Raw genomic sequence first — 22327 nt, forward strand, 5'->3', positions numbered from 1 at the left:
CTGTCTGATAAAATATCAATTCAGTTTGATATGTGTTATAATCTTTGGACTCAAATATATATCTATCATCTCCTATTACCGAACACCTGGTTACTGATGAGGCTTAAAATATTAAAAATGTCATCAATACTTTTATCTTGACATCTACATTTTATGTCTGGCTTATATACTTTGAACTGTACAATGATGATGATTATGCTTTGAAACTGTGCATTTTTTTAGAGGAGGTTTTATTGATTTACTTTAGGCTTAGATGACAATTATTTGGAAATGCAATTCTCAAATAGAAATACGAACAGAATTTGCCATTAAATATTCATTAGTTGTTTGCATCATGAAAACCAAAACCAAAATAAATGCCACAAGTTGAAAATGATGCCTAGTAGCCAGTTTGAATCTTTTTTGTTTGATGTTTGTTTTTTTTTGTTTACCAAATACCTGAGATGGCAAAAAAAAAAAAAAAAAAAAAAAAACCTCATTAGGAACGCTCTCCACGATGGCTTTTCTTGCAGATACTACTGACCTCAGCCTACATTCAGACTGAACAATGCCTTGGTTTTCCACAAACAAAATATAAATAAGCTCTGTGGGAGTCGCTCGATGCCATCTTGAGGTGATCCTGTCTACTGATGATAGACTTTGACCATAAAACTTTACCAATCCGTCCGTTTAAAATTTTGCCACAACACCAAAACTGGGATTTTGGGGTGTCAGATGTTATCTGTCAAAGACATTGCTGACAGAGGGTAAGTTAGTAGAGGGTCATCTAGATTTTGCAAGGTCTAGGTAGGGTCTATTTACAGATCAAGTTCCAGATAAATTAAACCCATTACCTTTTGGTGGCCATGAAATTCAATTTCCCAAGGGAAATGTACTTAGTTTGCAAAAGTGTTTGGTTGTGCACGGCAGGTCTACATGAAAACTCTGACACCAAGTTTCCCAGATGAACACTGCACTGTGAAAAGACAATCATTTACTTGTTTTTAAAGTCTGATAGCATGTGTTTTTTTAATTGCACAATCAACACCAGAAAGTGTTTCAAATGAGAGCAATCTTTACATACACAGATGTTTCCACTGAAAAATTACTCTACAATCAACACAGGAGTGGCATATTTATCATCCACACCACAGGCAACAGGAGTGATTTGAATAAATATGTCTTCATTTGTAAATATATTTGCAACCTGTGTGCTCTAACTGCTGAAATACTGAAAAGACAGACCTAAGAGTAAAGTGTTTTGTTATACAACATTCTTACCATTCTATTCGTCAGATCTTTTGTTGATTTTGCCAAAAGACAGATCCTGGAGTTGCTCCAAAATGTCTGATGGGAGGCTTTACTTTGGCAAAGCACAAACTTTGCAGACGTGCTGGCACATTTTCGGCTTCATAATTATTAATATGTTAGGCAAATAGAGCTCAAATGTGTCCAAATGCTTACAAGTTAGTTCCGTTTTTTAATTCTTTGTCTTTGAGACAATTTGGGGTTTTTACTGCTCAACCTTCCCATGGCCATCAGGTCAAATAGACCCGAAGATACAAGGGCTGACAGGATTGTTTCTTTTTTTCTCTTGACATGAATCTCTAAACTTTATCATTACTGAAAATACAATATAATTGCGTTGTATGTTGGCTCAGGTAGATAAGTTCAAGTATCTGGGAGTCTTGTGATGTTAGGGTGGAATGGGAGATGGACTGACGAACTAGTATGTCATCCGCTGTGATGCTCCAATCATTGATCTGGTCTGTTGTGGTGAAGAAGGAGCTGAAACAAAAGGCAAAGCTCTCAAATTAGTGGGAAATCCATGTTCCAGCTCTCACATGGTGATGGGGTGTGGATTATGACCAAAAGAACAAGACTTCAGATACAAGTGGTTGAAATGGGTTTGCTCTGTAGGGTGGCCGGCATCAGACTTAAAGATCAAGGATCAAGGTGTCAGCTGAGGTGGTTTGGGCATCTGATTAGGTTGCCTCCTGGAAACCCCAGGAAAGACCCAAAACGTACTGGAGGAATGTATGTATTATGTCTCCTCTCTGGCCTCAGAAAAGCTTGTGATCCATGAGGAGGAGCTGGAGTGTGTTGCTGAAGAAAGGGAATCTGTCCTAAACCTGTTGCCTCTGTGAACTGACCACAGACAAGCGGCAGAAAATGGATGGATGGATGGATTTTGGCTTAAAGAATAATGTTTTGCTTGGCTGCATGTTTCTGTTTTTTCTACGCAGACATGGGCACACACACACACAGTCCCAAAAAGACAAGTACACATAAACCCCTAAGCTTTGCAGGTCCACTTAGTAGAGAGCAACTAATCACATCAAGTCTAGCAGCTAATGCATAATGAAAGCAGAGTCATTTACTCGAGATAACAGTCATCCACTTCCTGTGTGGACAAGAGAGCAAGGCAGAAGCAAACGTAAAAGAGAAAGTTCAGCATTTGGAGTAACAACGGCAGGATGAAGAGATCTGGTTTGATCAGCAGGAGTTGTACAACAGGTACAGGCTTTTCAGGTTCATCTTTTCTGTCAGTTTCTCTCTTTATCTGCAAGTCTTCTCATGACTTCAGCTCAATCTATCCATCTTCCAGCATCAGCCGTTTATCTCTTCAAAGGCAGCACACTCTCGTGTTTCCCCATGCTTACCTGTCTGTGGTGCGACTTCACTCGCAGCTCCTCTCTTCAACTTAGTGATGGTCTGTGTGTCGCTCCCTCCCTGCGCCTGGCTCAGGCTCTCTTTCCTCCAACACCTGCTGTTGAGATCAGCCTCTCTCCTGTCAGATGATGCTGGGAGCAGCCCTCCCTTCTCTGTCGTCCCCTCCCTGTTTTCCTCTCTCACCCTCTCGTCACGTATATGTTTTCACTCTCCTCTCTGTTTTTTTTCTGAGGCGAACACAAATGTCCTCTTTTCTTCCCGTTTCTCCTCCTCCCCTGTTTCCATCTCCTCCTCCCTCTCTTTTTCTCTTGATCTGTTTATGACAAAGAGCTGAGCATTCAAGCTCTAACTGTTACTTTGCCTCAGTGAATCTGCTTGTTAATGGCACATTTTTTTGCTCATTCAGGAGGACAAAATGCTGCATAAATTTAAGCATGAGAACCAAGTTTCCAAATAAAAAAAAGAGCATAATCTCATCTTCAGAGTGACATCAGATTTCTGTCCTATTATCCGCCTCACTCTGACAGCTTGCTTCAACATCACAAAACCTTTCCTGCCAAAATGAGCCTAACCATCCCATTGTCCGTTTGACACATTAGTAGCAGGCAGTGAGCTGAAAAGCTCTCGAATGTTGCAGATTTTGTAGCACACTCACACATAATGGAGAAAATCACTTGCTCAGCTTGCAGTGGAATGAGCAGAGGTCGGTGTATTTTCCAGTGTATTACAAAGTAATCTCATTTTCCTCTCTGGTAAGAAGCCAGATGATCACACATCAACATATAAAACATAGTCAGATACATTACTATGCATTATGCAAACACTCACAGTTGTAATAGAGTTGTTTAACAACTTAGCGCTGGATTTCTGTTTCTGGTTGTAAGTTTGTGTTCTCTTTTCTACACCAACTACAGACTTTAATAATAAGCAATTACATTTAAAGCAGGTAAACATCCCAGGTTGTGTCTAAACTGGTAACAATCTGCAAAAAATGGAGCAAACTTTCATATCCATGAGAGGAGTTTGTGTATCCAGATGAAAGTAATTATTCGAAATGCGTCATCCGAGTTGAAATGTCTTTTTTTTTTAGCTGTGACTCAACTTGATAACTCAACTTGCCTTTTTACATGAGTCTATCCCACACATGCAGAATTTATACAGACATATAAATAAGCCACCCATCGGATGACTAAATATTCCCTTTATTTTAGAAAACTTTATTATCGACCATCGCTGAAGGTGAAGGCAGAGTGAGAATGTGTTTATCAGTGTGTGTAGTGTTAGCAAAATGTCATAAATCACTAAAAGGATTTTAATGACATTTTCAGAAAGTAATCATTGGATTGTCATCTACAACTAATTGAAAGCTGGAGTAATCCCAATTCAAAATGGCCACCACAGTTTATAAACCTTAGCCAACAAAAACATGATAACTGGGTCAGTTTTACAGATGTTGAGTTAAAATTTGGTGTTAGAATAGCTGAGAGTCATCACAAATGTGTTTATGTTTTAATCCCACATAAATGAACACACAAGTCTGTGACTATGTAAAAAACAAAACAAAAAAACAAAACATACAAACCCTGCTTTATTTTATTTGGTGCTCCTGAAGCTGGGTGTTACACAGGATAATCTACAAGGAGGTTTTCCAGCACTGATCTCAGGCAAGCCGCTCCACCAGTCACCACAGAAAGGCACCCCTGGGTGGCCAGAAATCACTTGGACACAGCGGAGCTCCAGAACAAAGAAGAGGGAGCATGAAGCATGCAGGTTAGGTGTAATCAACTTCCTTCTGCTGTCTCTGCTCTATTTGCTGCCAGTGGGATGGCGTCAATGACAAAATCCTGCTTATCCAAGTCAGAACAAATGTTTATACGACGAGGTCAAGAGGGCATGTTGACTAAATACACCATCTGTATGTTTTTACACCAACATACAGCCATCAAGAATTATCATAAAGTGTTGGTCATACTGAGGATTTGTTTTTTATTCCCTCTCATTTCATCAGTTTCATTCCTCTCTTTGTTTATCTCTTACAGTGACTGTCTGCTCCCCCCTCTGTTCACACTCGTCTCCTGAGGCACCCCAACTAAATTTAACATTTACAGACGACCAAAGTGTGAAAAATACTCCTTCAGTATGCATCAGTAATGCCCTGATATGCAACCCCATTTCTGTGAAAGTTGGAATGATGAAAAAAATGTGAACCAAGACAAAAATGTCACAAATCATAAAAGCCTTACATTTAGGCAAGTAAAGCAACAGAGTTGAAAAAGATTAATTTCTGTTGGTTTTCTTTAGGAAATTCTACCAAGTATGAATGTGTCACATGAACCCAAACTCCAGCCCTGAGGAGATAACTGGAGTAAGAATAACCTAATTTATTGAACCAAAAACAAATAAACAACACCACTGAAGCAGAGAATCTAAAACTGATAAATGAACCTGTACTACGGCCTCATAAGGAGCCCAGCTAATGATAAAGATCTGGCACTGCATGAAAGAAAGACAGACTCTTAAATACTTGCAGGGATAATGAACAGATGAAACACCGGAGCAGGATAATCAGAACCTGCATGCTGGTGCGAAACAGAAGCATGAAGCGAAACTAAAACAAGGAGATTCATAAAAGCAAGAAAATAAAAAAAAAAAATACCCAGGTAAAAATGTACAACAGGGAAATCTGTAAAAATCAGTCCAGCCAACACTCAATAAAAGAGCTCATAAAAAATTTAAAACCTGAACATTTCTGTCATACAACTTTAGTTCATCTGTCTTTTAAGTTTCAAAACAAAGATTTTTAAAGGTCTAACACACAAAATGCAGCACCATCTAGATCAGGGGTCTCCAATCCTGGTCCTCGAGGGCCACTATCTTGCATGTTTTACTTGTTTCTCTGCTCCAACACACCTGATCTGAATCAATGGGTGATTAACAGGCTTCTGCAGAATATGAAGAGGTAATTTAACAACTGAATCAGAAGTGTTGGAGCAGGGAAACAAGTAACACATGCAGGATAGTGGCCCTCGAGGACCAGGATTGGAGACCCCTGATCTAGGGGCATAAATTACTAAATGAAATCAGTAAATGAAAGGCCCAGCAATCCTTGACAAAATGCACATCACCTACCACTTTCCTACTAAGACCATCTTATGATGAGGAGCCATTTTAGTTAAACTTATAAATGACAACATGCACAATCTCATGAGATATTGGGAGATCTTAGAGTTTAAAGTGTCGAGCATGGCTCCCAGCTACTATCACACCAATTTTAGCTCAGTTTTAACCATGTTTGTGTTGACGGATGTCATAGCTGTGGTAGCCATCTTGAATTGGGTTAATTCAAACACATACGCACACAGACACATGTAGAAACATTATCGCCTATACCGGAGGGTGAGAACAAACATTAAAGACAAATGCCAGAGCGAGAGCTGGTTGCTTTTGTCCTTTCTGGGCTTCTATAATAATATAATATTGCAAAATAAATAGAAAAAGCAGGTATCTATCTGCAGAAATTGATAATTCTAAGAAAAAAACATAATTACAAATATTACAGTGCATTTCAGCAACTATAACCCTGCAGCTATTTTACTATAAAGCTTCACTGAGAACTGTAACATCTTCAAATTTGCATCAGTTTTTTAAAATATGTTTAATGTACGTCGAAGACAGGCAAGTCTTTTCGGAGGTTTGAACATGAGTTTGGTTCTTGTGAAACCTCTAATAAAGGCTGGTGGCAGTGCTGGCAGAAATGGTTTGAAAAAATAAGGCAATGTGATAGAAGGGAAAAAAAAGGCTAGCAAGAAAATTGCAATGTAAGCAGCAAAAGGTGTTAAATGTAAAAAAGAAAAAGATTAAATCTGAGAGGAGGCAAGTCAGAAATGCACAGTGACTTTTTATATAAAGTGATAATAAGTATAAATTCTAATGGTCTGTAAAATATTACATTAGACAGAAAGAAAAGGGAACAAGAGCAATGATATGACTCTTCAGCTAAATCTAATTAGCATAAGCAGCCTTGGGGTGCAGGACTTGGCCTTGGCCTCTCATTCCCCTCATAGCTGAAAAGATTAGTAAGAAGGCAGCTTTTTCAGTCCAGCAGCATTGATGTCAGCACTCCTACTGGATCTTATGATTACTTGGAGCTTTGCTGGCCTGCTGCTGGATGTGGAAGTGATAACCTGGACTCAAACTGAGTGTAAAACCACAAGACTGTTGGAAGGGCAGGTAACACGTGGGGGGCAGATTGTAGCTCGTCCACAGGGCAGCAACATGTTTCCCCGCTGGTTGAAGCATTTTAAAAGGGTGTATTTATGTAAAAACTTTGTTTTCTCAACTTTCAGTTTTGTAATGAAAAAATGATTGTATAATGTTTGCACAGCTCTAATTATTATGATATTTCACTTGATAATCTCATAAAATTACCTGCAATGTGTTGCTCACATCCATCCATCCATACAAGAACACACTATGACATTTTGAATGTCATAACAGAAAATTAAGTGGCTTCATAATGGCTGCATTCTGCTAAGGAGGTCCTGCTGTTCTGCACACTGCAAGGGCTGTCATGGTTTAATGGGACACCAAAGGGAATTCAGCCATCGTTACTATAATTCCACATTTTTACTCTAATATGTGAAAATGGGGTGTTAAAGCTGTAGTCATTTCTACACATTAAAATTACTAATAACCATTGTTGAGCCTATTTAAATCATATTTACCATCATGCCTAAAGACGACTGTTCTCTGAAGCATCATAGGAAACACATTTCTGTGGAAGTGTGCATTTTTCAGTCATAACTTTTTCATACTTTATCTTATTTGATATTTAGAACAAAATACAAAAATAAAATCAAAACAAAAAATAGAGCATGTTTGAATATTCATGTTTTTTGTCAGGAGCATTAAGTATTCTGCTGTTTGTACTGGGGGGTTGATGAAAAGAAAAAGAAAAATAACTTCTTTTTTTTCTTAAAATTTCATAGAGTGAATGCTGTGTCAGTTTTTTTTTTTTTGTTTTTAAATCAAATTACTTGCACGTGCTTTGTATTATTCTAACCATTCATTTATCAAACCATTTGACTCAATCATGAAGAGTGTTTAACGTCTTTTAATTTTTGCAACTTTTAGACTTTTTAAATCATTTAACTTACTATTTTGTTATGAAAAAATCCCCATAGATGTACATTGAGATCTCTTCAGATTGTTCAAAAACATTACTCTCCAAAATCTTTTTTAGCATATCTGCTCTTTTTTTGTTTCCTTATGCTTATTTTAGCTTTTAGCTACTGTCTGGTTACATGACGTTTTAAGCCACTGTTTGCTAATTTTAGTTATTACCGTTTTCCTTATTTTAGCTTACAGCAACAGATGTGATCATTTTTGTCATTTGTTTTGCTAATATTAGCATTTCTTTTGCTGGTTTAATCCCATTCTGTTCTGTTTTAGCTTCTTCAACAGGAATGTCATTCAACACTCACCATTCAGTGTAGTTTTCCAGCAAATGCTCATTCTAATTACAAATAATGTTTTTGGAGAATATGGTAAACATTTGAGAATATTTTAAAGTTTTATTTTAACTTTGACCAAATTTCTCCTCTTGAAATAACTTTTTTGAGTTATTTGAACAACTCTATTTCCAATTAAAAGCCTCTGAGATTATTCAGGTGATTAATGCTGTAATGTGGCTTGATACTGGCTGGTCTTAAAAGAAAAGAGCCACTGATTAAAAAAATGTAAAGAAAGAGAAAAAAAAACCCTAAGTAGAAGAATAAAGATACTGACCAACTTGAAAAAGAGTAAAATAATTGTATGTGTCTTGAATGCTGTCACTGAACATTTTTGATGCCACGTTTAAGCAATGCCGTGTCTTTCATTGAAGTTTTTTTTACCTTTTTCCCCCAAAACATTCACTCTTTTCCAGACTAGGAGTGCTACAATCATCTCCAGTGGAAAACTATGCCCCAGAAATGAGCTCAGAGAACTGGATTATACTTGACAAGACTGATTACAGCCTCGCAACAATGAGAAGAATGATTTGGTAAGGTCATTAATGACAAATGATCATAAACAGCACCAAGAAAACCACACTAACAGGACAAGTCATGTTCTCCATCTTTTTTGTTTCCTCTTTTTTTCATTCTGTAATATTTTACAATGAGAGTGACTAATTGATGTGCCTTCTTATCAGAGATCTAATGGACCTTGATTACATGGAGTCGGCCTTACGATAATGTAAAATGGTTGCAACAGCAGAGAACATTAGCCTCTGAATAGTTCCAAGCTGTTTAATTATTAACGTAAATGTGACTAACAGGAAATAAAGCCCAACAAGGATGAATAAATACAATTAGTGCAGCATTACAACTAGTGTATGTCTTTAAACTGACCCTAGCCTCTAAAGGTGACCACAGTATATTATATATTTAAATATAGAAGTGTAGTAAGCAACAAACATTTCATCAGCGGCAGAGCAGGCTGGCTACAATAACTTCCAACACTGACTGTGACCTCAGCACAGCCTGTATAAGCAGAAAAAAACCTGCACCTGCAACAGACTCAGATTTTCTCTTTGAACACTCTGAGGACGGCACGGATCAAATTGACTCGCAGCAGGGTCACTTTCTTTGCTCTGATCAAATTCATTACAAAACAAAACAAATAGACCTCCGACTGACTTTTACACACAGCAAAAATGCTGCAGAAAACACGATCGGGGTTAGAATGACTGCTGAAGGCGTTAATGAAATAATGCTGAATTTTGGAGATATTCATTGGTAGTTAAACCAATTTTACTGTGCTAGTTAGAAATATTAAGATAAAATAGCTTTATGTTAAATCCATATAAAAGGAGTTAGTAAATTTGAGTTTTTTAATAAAACAGCCATGAAAAAATTCAGTATTAACCAGGCGTGCTTGACAAAACCTGATTTTACTTCCAAGATAGAACAAAGTCTTTGTGCTGGATATTTCAAATTATAGATGAGAAAGTAAACTCATGTAAAAGAAAACAAACAAAACCAGCAGATCTAATTTAATACATGCATAAAGATTAGAGACCAGGTCTATTAATTGTTTCAAGTGTGATGCGGATTAATTAGCCAAATTATAGACCTACCAAAGCTTTTGTTTGTTTTCTTAGTTTTGTGTTCATTTGATAAAAGGTTTTTCTTCATAGAACTGCTGGATCATTGCAATAAAATGTGGTCTTTTTCTGTGTAAGTACAATTTCGTCGAGACCAGACTTTTATGTGTCATGGGAAAAAAACAGGATTAGGGTGGAGAGAATAGACAGATGTAGGGACTGAAGCTGCATGAATGAATTTCAGTCCTGCTCGCTCCAGTTGAATGATATAGATCTTTTTTATATTACTTGTAAAATAACCTTTCCATCAATAAGAATAGTGGGAAAAAATGAGGTAATATAATAAGATAAGAAGTGACATGTATAAAGTAAAATATGATACAGCCAAAAAAACGTTATTCTGAGAATACCTAATAATCTAAACCTTAAAATCTGGCCTCATTTACCATCAAGATCTCAGAATGCATCACTTTCCTTCTGAGCTTAAATTCAGTGGCAAGTTTCATTGCAGAAACAACAACTATGGGGTGATTCTGGTGCAGCAGAATGAGATACGTTTGGATTTCAAACACTTGAGTTGAGTGATAAAGCTGAAAGTCTAGAGCATCTTGCAGCAACATGAGACTGTTTTCAGTGAAGAACGTCAAAAACTGCTTAATGGAATATTTACATCGATTCAGTCTGAGAGTGGCCTGCTCAGCTATCACAGTCCAGCTGAACATGTTGAGAGACAAGATCAGAGCAGCCATGAGTTATAATAATAAAATATTAGAGAAGTTGTCATTTTTTATATAATGCAAAATTAAAGTTTTTAGGCCTCCAGTTTATTCATATTATATTCAAGCTATTTTGCCCTGAAACTGCAAACAAGTCACGGTCTGCTCCCTGGGCTACAGCTGGCCTCTTTTTCTTCTGTTTGCTTTCTACTCGCGACACTGACTACAACTTCAGGATGAAAATTGGCCATTAACAGCGATGTGAAGTAGCACAGACCCACCAATTAGAGGCCTCTTCAGCTCATCCTCTCATCTTCCAATGCTGAAGACCACTTCATTAACACCGAGGTTTCTCATGTCACTGAAAGGCTTGTTCAGGCTCATGGCTGTGGTGGATGGCTGCAGGGCAACATATGCAACTGTGCACATATACAGATGAATCACAATGAAATCCTTGAGAGAGAGTGTCCACAAGTTATTCCAAAGTGATTTTAATATGTGATCTATATTTGCTGATTAACTGAGAAGTTTCAGTCAAGGCTTTATCTCACTGGGATGTGACTGCTGGCGACTAGTTGCCGAGGTGACTAGTCGTCGAGGTGACTAGTTGGCAAACAGCCTTTACAACAGAGGCTCCAAAATGTCTTGAATCATTCATGGGAGTTCTCAGTTTTGTTGCTTGAGTCTTGAAGTGCAGAATCTGGGGACTAAAAATGATTAGATTTATTTATTATAAGCTATGCTAAATAGTATGAAGAGATCTGTTGGTGCCCTTAATGTGACTATTAATCCTTGCATTAAATTCATGTTTTAAACTAAGTGTTTGACCTTAATTAGTGCCACAGGTGGCTTCAAGCGTTTCTTCAGCCACTCAGCCTAAAGGGAACAAACAAACAGTCACTGCGTAGTTTGGTATCATTTTGTGCACCACACTGAACAAGGAGCAGAGAAAGCAAAGACCAGAGCTGTATGAAAATTTCAGAAATGAGATTATAGAGACACATGTTAAAATATTAAAGCAACAAGACCCAAGACCTGCATGTCTGTATTAAGCTGCTGCATGTTCCTCTGAAAACAGCTGTCAAGATTATCAAAAGTATAAAATTCACGGATTGTAGCTAACCTCACAGGATGTGGAGGCAAGAAGAAATGCAACACCTGGTTGATCAGTGCAGGTGGTAGAAAAACCCACAAAGTAAGATAAGAATTCACCAAAATGCTGGATAACAAGCAGGTTTTTGGGAGAACTTTCTGGAACTGATCAGACAAAACTAGAGCTTTTTGGCCAGCCACATTAGGTTTGTTTTTTTATTTGTATTTTTGTGGAATGGTACCAAAAAATTCATTCATTTCTGTAATTATAAAAAATTGGTCCAGATCTGCCTTTCATTTCAAAAGATAGATTAAATCAATGTGAAGGTCACTGCAATGGAAGGTGGATGTGATTTGGGCAGAGGAGGGCAACAAATGAATGTACATGGCCTAAAATACAGTTTTGCAAACTACACACACAAAAATAAACAGTAAAAACATGGCTGCAGAGCTTGCTAATTGCTTTGGAGTCTCACTGAATTTTGAGTGTTTGCAACAAAGTAAAATTTATCTATTTTATCACCATTTTAGACTGCCAACTAGTCTCTAACAGTTAAAACCCAGTGAGTTGATATCTTTAACCAGCAATTATTCATATATCATTATAACAAATCACCTTAGTGCAAAGGTTTGTTGTCAGGAACAAAATCGTCCTCCTGGAGACAGATTGTCCTTGCAGAAATGTCCTGACATTTATGCAGCAGTAGGTTTAGACTGAGCAAGATAAGCACTGCCATTAGTGAGAGAAATCAAGTTAATTACAGTTTAATTGGTAACACTGTGCTGGGAGCAGTTTAGCACAGTCAGATGTGTGTTCACACCTTTCACTAAGAGCATCTATTTCTCCAAATGATTCAGGGATACTCGGATCACATCAACACAAACAGAAAGTGCTCTTGTGTCAGAATCAGGTGAAGGGGATGGATGTACTTGGGAAGAGTGACTGAAAGGTGTCGATGCTCTGCGTTTGTTCCCTCTTGCATACATTAAACAACAACTTCAGTGCACTTGGCAGGCTGAAGGTAAAGTTTCGATGGATTTAAAGCAGCAGCAGAAGATCTAAGACAGAAAGAAAGTTTTAATGACACAGTCTGTGGTTTGGTCTGGCTGTAGTAAATCCTGCCCACATGATGCTGTCCTCAACTCAGCCGCTGTGGGACCAACAAAGCAACAGAGTCGGAGAGATCCAATTAGGTGTCTTTTCTGAGGTGTTGCAACTATAAGGGTTTTACTCCAACAAAAGTTTTTGTTTTGTTTTGTTTTTTGCCTGAAGGTACTTTTAGGTGGACAAAGAAAAATCAAAATCTACTAAATATTAAAAGTCATGCTGAAACTTGCTGTTTTAAAATGAAATACCGCTTAAAACTGCTGGAATACACAACTAAGATGATTATGGTCTATTGTGATTACAGTCGGTGGATTGATATCAATGGCATAACCCTGCTCTGAGACACCATCACCATCTGCTGCAGCTCTGTTTGCCACAGAGACAAACAGAAATCCTCATTATGAAATTCAGCTTTTGTGTGTGGCTGTATTTTCATGATGAGTCTGAATCATCCTTGAACCTTCAATTTCCTCTTTTCAATAAGCCCTCCCATTGTCCTTTCCAGACTCATTATGACTCCATTTTTGTCTAATTTTATGGCCCATTTGATGTATAATAACAACGCAGTTTCTCAGCTGCTGTAAAGCTGCACGGCAGACTTGTAAACAAAAGTGCAAAGTCCTTGTGGAAAATATCCTTCAGCTTTACTTCCCCTGACAAGACAAGAAAAAGAAAATTTTTCACATCAGTCTCACTGATGGACCACACGCCGTTTGGGTCCAATTTCAATCTCCACCCTAAAGTTGGATTTTTATTTTTTGTTTAAAACGATGCAGAGAAAATGGACCCTGCACTGAGGACATAGACTGTAATGAGCATTTATACGGCTCTGGGTCATTTGGTACTTCTACCAAATTGGACATTTGGAGGTTTGATCAAATGGTACGAAAAGAGGCTGTCTGCCACAAATCTCCCACCTTTGCAGCTGTTTTAGTGTTGATGATTTAATCTACTTGTGTATACTTTTGAAATGAAGATGAGCATATTTGAACTAGTTGTATTATTATTATTATTATGAAAGAGAGGCACCTGCTCCCTATCAACCCTACAGAAGCAGGCAAAGAAACTAGATGGTTGGGTTATTATTGGTAGTATTGAACTGATTAAGCCTTGATATTTGAGGCCTTTGCTGCTATGTTTTCTGCATAATCCTGGGTCTTGAGACATAAGGAATTTGATAATATGTAGTTCAATTCAAATCTGACATTAAACTCCTAAGAATATTTATTTATTTATAAAAGTTTCACTAACACAAGCTGGCTAAGTTGTGTTTTTTCTGTATTTCATCCAAGCAGCTCTGCTTTAATAAACAAGCATCTGTGCCTGCCAAGTGAGCATTTTTCCCACCACGTCTGGGACTTCATGCATGCCACAATGTATGTGATTAAAGATGAAATATAAGGAATAAAAATGGCTTTTGATCTTTAGATATAAAATGAAGATTTGTCACTCAACTTCAAGTTCAGTTTTGCTGGCATGATTACAATGACTTGTTATATGTGACCATTTTTTTATATAATGTCACAATCTGTTATTTCCTGATGCTGAGAGGTTGGATCTTTGTTTTGTCATGTTCAGTAGCTTTTTTGTGCTTTTCCTTTACAGATTATGCTCTGTGTTAAAATGTTTTAATCTCATTTTTGGAGATCAGTTCTTTGTCATGTTTTCAGTTCCCCCTAACTCCAGATATTTATGTCACCACCTGTTATCTTTTTTTCCATTAACTCACCTGCTCAATCACCTGTCTGTAACATGCTGTTTTTTCTTTTCAGGAACATTTTTGTTCATTATTCGTCCCTTCTGTGACATGGCAGACAGTTTCTCTTCCTCCATCTGGTTTCTACGTTTAGCCCTTTAGTAGTAAAACCACATTTGGTTTTAAAGTCATTGGGTTCTTACCTGCTAAACTCAGAGTAATATGATTTTGCAAAAAATACAAGTTTATTTTATGGTGTAAACTACCACAGAAGGTCGTTTTCTCAAAGTGTTTTGTGCCACATAGAAGCAAAAAGCAGATTTCTTTAAACCACCTATGTTTCCCTCTGATAACGGATCAAACAGAGGCGATTTGATGGTTTTATCAGTTTGGGCTTACAAACAGTGGGTCAACGTCACAGAATCAGCAAAAGAGACAACATCATTCCTCATGCTGGCTGTCTGGTACTCACACAGAGTCTAATTCCCCTCAGTTACCTTTATTTTACCTTTGATTTCGGGCTCCTGCCTCCTTCTAAATATAATAATGTCAGTCCTTTCAAACATGGACTTGAATATAATAATACCAGTGCTACAGAATATAAATGAAATCATACCAATCATTTGTTCTAAACGCAGAGGCTTGTGTTTTACATAACCAGATGGTTTTACACACATTCTTGTACTCCCTGTCTTCCTCCATCTGCTCTTATCCTTCAACATATTGCTGGTAGAGCACCTGCCAAGTACGGGACACTGCAAGCTCAACTGTCTTCATTTTTATATTAACTCATACAGATGTACAGTTATCAGAGCAGATAACATTTGTCAGAAAAAAATATTAATTGGACACGCTGAAAACCTTATTATATACCAGGAAAAAGTCAAACTTGAGGAAAAAAAAGGGACACATATGGCTTTGGTATACCTATTTTTTAGATACTTCTTTTATCAAGTCATCATAGTCAATTTGGCAAAATATATTTTGAGATTGAAACTTGATATATCACCTCTTAAATACCTGACAAAGAATTACAATGATGCACAAGTCAAAGTCTATTTTTACGCTCTTTATGCTGATTCTAACAGATTGTGCAGATTCTCATACCTGACTCTTCTTTTAGGAAATGATACCAATCTATAATGCTGTAGTTACCTGAAATAGACTGATTTACCTTTGCTCATTATTTAACATTTTAAAGGAGCAGATATTTGGATATTTCCAAATTTAATTAGAAAATGCCAAACTGAAGCCAAACACAGGAATATCCACAGTTAGGATCCTCGGATCTTTCTGCTCTTCCTACCCAAAGTCTGAATTATGCATCCCACCACACGGCAGCTTTTTCTTTTCTTTTCTTTATTTTTGGTTACAGTCTGAAGAGATGAGGAGGTGGCTTCCCACAGTGAGGGAAAAAAAGCCAAGAAAGACTGAAAAAACACATTTCTCTCTCCTTCTAGCATTACACTACATTTCTGTAGTTTTAAAACATATGTTGGGACAATATTTACTTTATTTCTATGGAATTAGCAACAAAAAGTTAAACTTCAAAAAGGAAGAAATTTTTAAAGACATTTTCAGAACACTAAAAGAAACTTAAGCAAAGCCTGTATGTTTTACTGAGAAAATATTGAGGTAAATTTAAGCTGAGAACTTTATAAGAATATTTAGTATATTAATATTAACAATGAATATCCTCTCATTATAAAATTGCATTTCATATAATAAACAAAATTGTTAACTTTGACTTAAATCTTTGACTTTTATGTAATAGTGGAAACATGAAAAAACATGCTATTAAACATAATTACGTCCATTTGTCAAAAAGCTCAAGAAAATTTGACAAAATTATTTTTTTTATTATCTGACATCCTCTTAAACTTCAGAAAGCTCTTCCTCAAATGTTGCTAAATGAGGTCAGGTATCCCACCACAGATTTTATTAACTCTGCACATGTCATAAAGAGCATAGATAAATCATATATGAGCAAAGACATTTAAAATAAAATAAAAAATGTGTACAAAAATGAAAACGACAAACAATAAGGTAGGATTAAAAGTTAAGAGATTTTAATAGGGTGGAAAAGAGGAAACAAAATTAAACATGATGGACATTTCAAGTTACTTTCATTATTTATAAAACTGAGCACAGAATGCTGACTTCATCTAATTTTAAGTTGGCCACATGAAAGGAAGAAAAAATACAGCCTACATCTCAAAACTTCAGCAGTTGGAAATGTAATGTTAGAAGAAGTGTAGGAAGCAGTGAAGCATGAAACGAAATCCTCTGAAGTGAAATGCTGCTTTTATAAGAAAAGAAGACTCACCATAAGGTTCTGGTTCTGGAGAAGCTCCTGTCGGCTCTGGACAGAAACAAGAGTGAGAATAGATTAATCCTAAATCAATACCAGAGCAGAAAAAGTAAAAATGCAAACAGGAGGAAAAATAAATCATCATAGCTTACAGGAAGTATAAAATTGGGACTCCCTTCAGGAACAACCATTTTCAAAACCATCCTTGATGAATTTATGTGCTGATAAATAACTTTTAAGATAAGCTTTGCAGAGTATTTGTGAGATCTAGCAGCTTGTTTATGAATTTCAACTGAATTCCTAATGTCTCCCAAAAATACAAAATAGCTCTACATCCAAGTTCAGTTTGTCCAATCAGTTTTTGGGGATAACTATCAGCGACATCTACACCAAATTTTACCCTAATAGCTGTAAAATCTGCTGATTTATGATCATTTTTGTGTTTCCTTAGGTTGATTAGCTAGTTAATCTGTTGCAGATGTACAGCCAATGATTATTTTTTGAGAGTTTCATTAAAATATATCCAGTGGTACATGCTATATTATTATTTCTATTATTAACAGATTTATTTTCCACACTAATCAAAATGCCAACATTCTGCAGTCTTTCTGCCAGTAGATTATCCTCTAAATTTTGCACACATCTTGTCCCCCTAAAGCAGAGGAATATAACTTCCTCCACTCATTTCTATCCCGTCCAATTTGTTTACTCCTCTGCCTGGCAGCCAGGAGCCAAGCAGAGCCAGAGTGGGATCGTTTCAGACACGGGAAGTGGAGGCTGGCAGATGCAGGCTGGCAGACTGTTGGAGTGTAGATTTATTTCAATGGAAAGAAACCAAATGAATCAGTTTTCATCTAAATCAGAGGAAAATGCAACCAAGATTTTAAAGACGTAGATCCAGTTAGCATGCATATACTGTAAATATGACAAACTGTGTGGGATATATAGACATTAATCACAGAAACTGTGTGACTCCTACATGCATGGATGGAATGATGGAGAAAGTATTGACAGCAAAGAGAGAAATAAAGGGAATGAGAGATTAAAAGCAGCCAGACAGAACAAAAGATTGGGACCGTTTTTGATCCTTGGTGCAACACAGTTACTCAACCAGTCCAAATGTTTTAGGGGGGTTGGTGATATTTTTTCTTTTTTTTTCCTCCCTTTGCATGCAAATAATTCTTTCACCTGCAGCATCAATTTTTAAAACTGCACTAAAACAGAAACTAGCTGTGGACAATAAATCTATTAATAATCACTGCCTGTTCCTTCTTCCCTGGGGGTAACCCATTCAAATAATTACAATGCTAATTCAGCACACACACACACACGCAGACACACACAGTCTGAGAGACTATTTATCGACAAAGCAGCTAAATGAAAATACCATCAAGGTAATTAAAGCAATTTATCTGACAATCTTGTTTAAGTGGATGAAAAGGGAAAGTGAGTGACATTAGCGAACAAAGCTTGCAGTATAACAGTGTTTTCACAACCTGAATCTACTTCATTTTGGCCACTGATATAATAAAAACCACATGTTCTTCCTGTAAGAAGTTGGAGAAAGTTTTCTGATCTTTATCTTAAAAACAGCTATACGGATGGATGGATGGATGGATGGATGGATGGATGGATGGATGGATGGATGGATGGAGTGCAGTGTGTTGCGCTCAATGTGTTGGGGACAATGCTCAGCTACTACCACATCAAATTTCAGCTCAATAGCTACAAAATGACTGAGTTGTAGACATTTTTATGTTTTTAGGGTCAGTTGGCTGCAATGACCAAATTGAGTTGAGTTCACTCCCAAAGCTAATCAGTTGTAGGTGTACAGCCAATAATTATGTTCTGAGATATTCTAAATATTTTAGATTTTTAAACATAACAGTTTAGACCAGTGGTCTCCAATCCTGGTCCTCGAGGGCCACCATTCTGCATGTTTTATTTGTTTCTCTGCTCCAACACACCTGATCTGAATCAATGGGTGATTAACAGGCTTCTGGAGAACATGAAGAGGTAATTTATCCACTGAATCAGGTGTGTCAGAGCAGAGGAACAAGGAAAAAATGCAGGATGGTGGCCCTCCAGGACCAGGGTTGGAGACCACTGGTATAGACAAATAAACACACACACATAGACAAGCAAAAACATTATCACTCTGTCTTCGTCTTTAGTGGCAAGCAATAAAACCACCAAAACTAACTTGGATATAATACATCAGAAAAAAAATAGCAACAGTACCAGTATTTAATAACATTTAAGTTTGCCTGGAGTAATTATTTAGTGGCATGCCCTCACCATTGGGCGGCAGAATTGAGCTAAATGGTAAAATCTTGTCTGCTAAATATGCCTGTGGATGTCAGGTTCTTCATCCTGATGGCTTGTTTCTTTTGGTTCTACTGGTCACGAGTCTGTTACTGTCTTAAGCCCTACCATTTCCCTGTTTCACGGTTTCTGTCTGTCAATATTTGAAAAAAAGAGGGAAAGGAAAGGATGAGCTGATGCAACAAGTTGAAACATTATCTTTGCAGTTTGTCTTGGATCAAACATGTCATTTCAATAAACCTTTTCTGTGCACACAAACGTGTGGTCTTGTCAATAGACATGACTCAACTGCGTCACCAAAATATGTTTGATATGCAAACACTGCCATCATTCTAGCTGCTGGTCTGTATCTTTGCTGTTTCTTGCAAGTTGTTGAGAATAGAAATATGAGTTTGCCAGTCAGCGATACCCTTGGTGTTTGTCCTGCTGACACAGGCGACACCGTTTTAATGTTACCAGTCAGAAGTGAAAAATAGACCTCAACATAAACACAGACACCTCCATGTACTGTAAAACACAACATGAAATACAAACAGCTGCCAGTGACACAACGAGGGCTTAAAAACCTGAAGGAAATTAATCACTGAGCTTTCATTCAGTGTTTAGAGGGTTTTTAAAACATTTAAATTACTGACTTAAAAAAGTACTTGAACAATATCAACCAAAACCCAGAGTCCCTCCGAAGTGTTTGCAGAGTCTGACAAAATGCTTAATTATCTCCTATTATATCAGACCATTTCAAATCTTAAATACTCCAGCCTACTTTGAAGTATGGGTAAAAAAAATAAAAAAACTTTATATGGCATAAAACAGCTGCGAGTCTAAATGTAAAGCAGTTTTTTTTCCTTTTACTATTAAGAGTAAACAGCCAGTAAAAAGTTCATCAATTCAGGCAGAAAGTTCTGAAAAACCCATTAAGTCTGTGGAATCAATACGAGCCGTTTTCACCATTTAGAACGGACTGTCAAGAGAACCTGAAGCTGAGCAAAGCAGCAAATAAGGCTTGTTTTGAACTCTGCAGCGTTTCCGTGACCAACTTCATTCCTCAGTTACTTACTGACCTGTTTCTCAAACGTGTGAGTGGATGCGAACCAGAGTTCCAGCAATCGTTTCATTTTCCAGCAGCCATCAAACTTTGGGGAATAATTAAACTACAGTGAACTCGGGGAAAGTGATAAGCAAGTACTTGGCAGTTCACCGAGAAAATCTGCAGCTTGGCAGCATCCTGACATGAAAAGCGTTTCAGTTTTACTCTTTCCAAAGTTATACAGACATGAATGTACATCTAATATATCTTGAGGAATATTAACAGCAACATTAAATACATATTTCTTATTCAATGAGGGAATGATGTTCCCAATAGCTTATAACCACCCGCCACCGAGGGCGAAGGCAACGGCTGAGTGATAATGTTTATCCCATGTTCGCTTATTTGTACCGTTAGCAAAATATCTCAAGAACCAGTGGACTGATTTGAATGAAACCCTCAGAAAGTAATCACTATATTACTATAATAGTTTTTAACAAAATAAAAAACATTTTTGGGGTTATATTTGCTCATTTACAGAGTTATCCTGGTACTCAGGATGTCTCCTAGTGAGAGTTTAGGTACTTTATACTTTAATCACTTCATTGCACTGAATTTAATATTCAGCTGACTGTTTTTGCTACATTCTTTGTAAAATGACCCTGAAAAACGTTTGATAATATTTTGTATTGTTTTAATGAACAGTTCTCTAAATGTGCCCGTACTTCCTGGGTGAAACAATTAAATGAGCATCCATCAGAAGTGGTGATGCCCTCATTTTATTGTTGCTTCTGTCTGGGTTACACTTTTTGTTGCATACTGATGGCTATAAAACAGTGTTGAATAGCCAGGATTATTGATGAAAATAAAAATAAAAATCCCATACTTAATGCAAGAGGACAACTAACATAAACTCTATCTTTTTGTTCTCCTCATTGATGCCAGGGCTTCAGTTGAGAGAACTTGGTATTAGTTGAGGGTGTGTTAGATCATTCTCAGCCAAATCTGATGAAACCACACTGACAGCAGTGATGAAACGGATCATGTTCCACCTGCCTCTGCAGCCTCTCGTGTCCTTCTTTCTACTGTTCACAGGCTGCACCCCGTCTGCAGCCTGGGTGTGGATGTGCTCTGCACTCCATCTCAACCAGTGGCTAAACCAGCTCAACCCCGTGACCGATGTAAACAACACAGTTGTTCTGCCTCCAAGATCCAAATATAAGGTGAATGACGTCACTGAATCAGCTGAATGTGATAAATTGCAGGCTCTGTGTTAAACAGTAGGTTATTTCTGGTCTGTGTTGTTAAAGGACACCATAAATTTAGATTGCGCTGATAGTTCATCCCTGATTTAAGGTGACACTTCCTCCCACAGGCAAACACTTTGCACTCCATTGAAGAAGAGGCTCCTCCCTTCTACCCGGGTCATCGCCTGGCTGACTCCAAAACAACGCGCCAAGTCTTTAACCTGAAGTTTCCTGTTCTCTAACTTTGTCCTCCTCTGAGCGTGAATATGTGTTTGGTTTTTGTAGCAGAAGCAGGTGTGCTGGAGCCGGAGCGAAACGTCACCAGCTGCACCTCATCACGCTAATGAAGTCCTCTAAATGTGCAGCTCTAACGCTCACACACAGAGCAGCCTCTGGATACTTTTTCTCACCTTTGAAGGATAATGTCAGGATTTCTAAAAAGGGGCCTGAGGAGGACACAGACAAACTAAGTGCACTTACACCACCCAAAGATGCTAAAAGTATGTTGTTGATGTGGTTTTGCTGGATTTAAAACTACATTGCCAAACTAAATACAAAACAAGTTTAACAAAGCATGGCTTGCTGTCTTTAGCCCAGCAGGAACAGAAATACTTTTCCTTAAGATTGAAATGGCTTGGCCTGTGTATATAATAGGAAATTTAGTGATTGGATGAAACTGTCTGTTTAACAGTTTAACAAATAAAATGTAAATATTTAACTAACACCTAAATGTGGTACACTGAATGATTTAAGAGGATGGTGGAAATTTGAATTTCATGTTATTTGACAATCTGACCTTTGTTTTAAAACTCGCAGCTATGACGACAAAATGTTTTTACAGTCTGATATCATCAGGAACAGAATAAGTGAACAAGTTCAGCTTCTTGTTGACAGTTAACTTAAACTCTTAGCTCATAACCTGCTCGTGCACAGCCTGTTACTGTGATGATCTCACCACATTTCATCTTTGTATTACCTAAACTCTGATTTTAAGCTCAAAATAGCAGGCTGAGCAGGAAATCTTGCTTTGTAGTGCACCGCTCTGATCTCACAGAAATACCATGTC

At 37.4% G+C, this 22327-nt stretch overlaps 1 protein-coding gene across 8 annotated transcripts in view; it reads right to left on the minus strand.

The window, feature by feature from the left end:
• The window catches only part of si:dkey-166d12.2 (rap1 GTPase-activating protein 1), a 99462-nt gene that overhangs the window by 36591 nt on the left and 40544 nt on the right, over nucleotides 1-22327 (minus strand). For 6 of the 8 annotated variants that reach the window (XM_017408776.3, XM_017408769.3, XM_017408766.3 and 3 more), the window contains exon 2: nucleotides 16678-16713. Coding sequence is in view for 5 of the 8 variants with exons in the window: in XM_017408769.3 (XP_017264258.1) it covers nucleotides 16678-16713 (36 nt within the window). In the remaining 3 variants the exon portion in view is untranslated. Of the gene's footprint in view, nucleotides 1-2642; nucleotides 2749-16677; nucleotides 16714-19227; nucleotides 19235-22327 lie in introns of those variants that run through there. The other 2 variants (XM_037975189.1, XM_017408772.3) reach the window with 2 other exon arrangements.

Source organism: Kryptolebias marmoratus, linkage group LG4 (genome assembly GCF_001649575.2).
Source record: "Kryptolebias marmoratus isolate JLee-2015 linkage group LG4, ASM164957v2, whole genome shotgun sequence".
Classification (NCBI taxonomy): domain Eukaryota; kingdom Metazoa; phylum Chordata; class Actinopteri; order Cyprinodontiformes; family Rivulidae; genus Kryptolebias; species Kryptolebias marmoratus.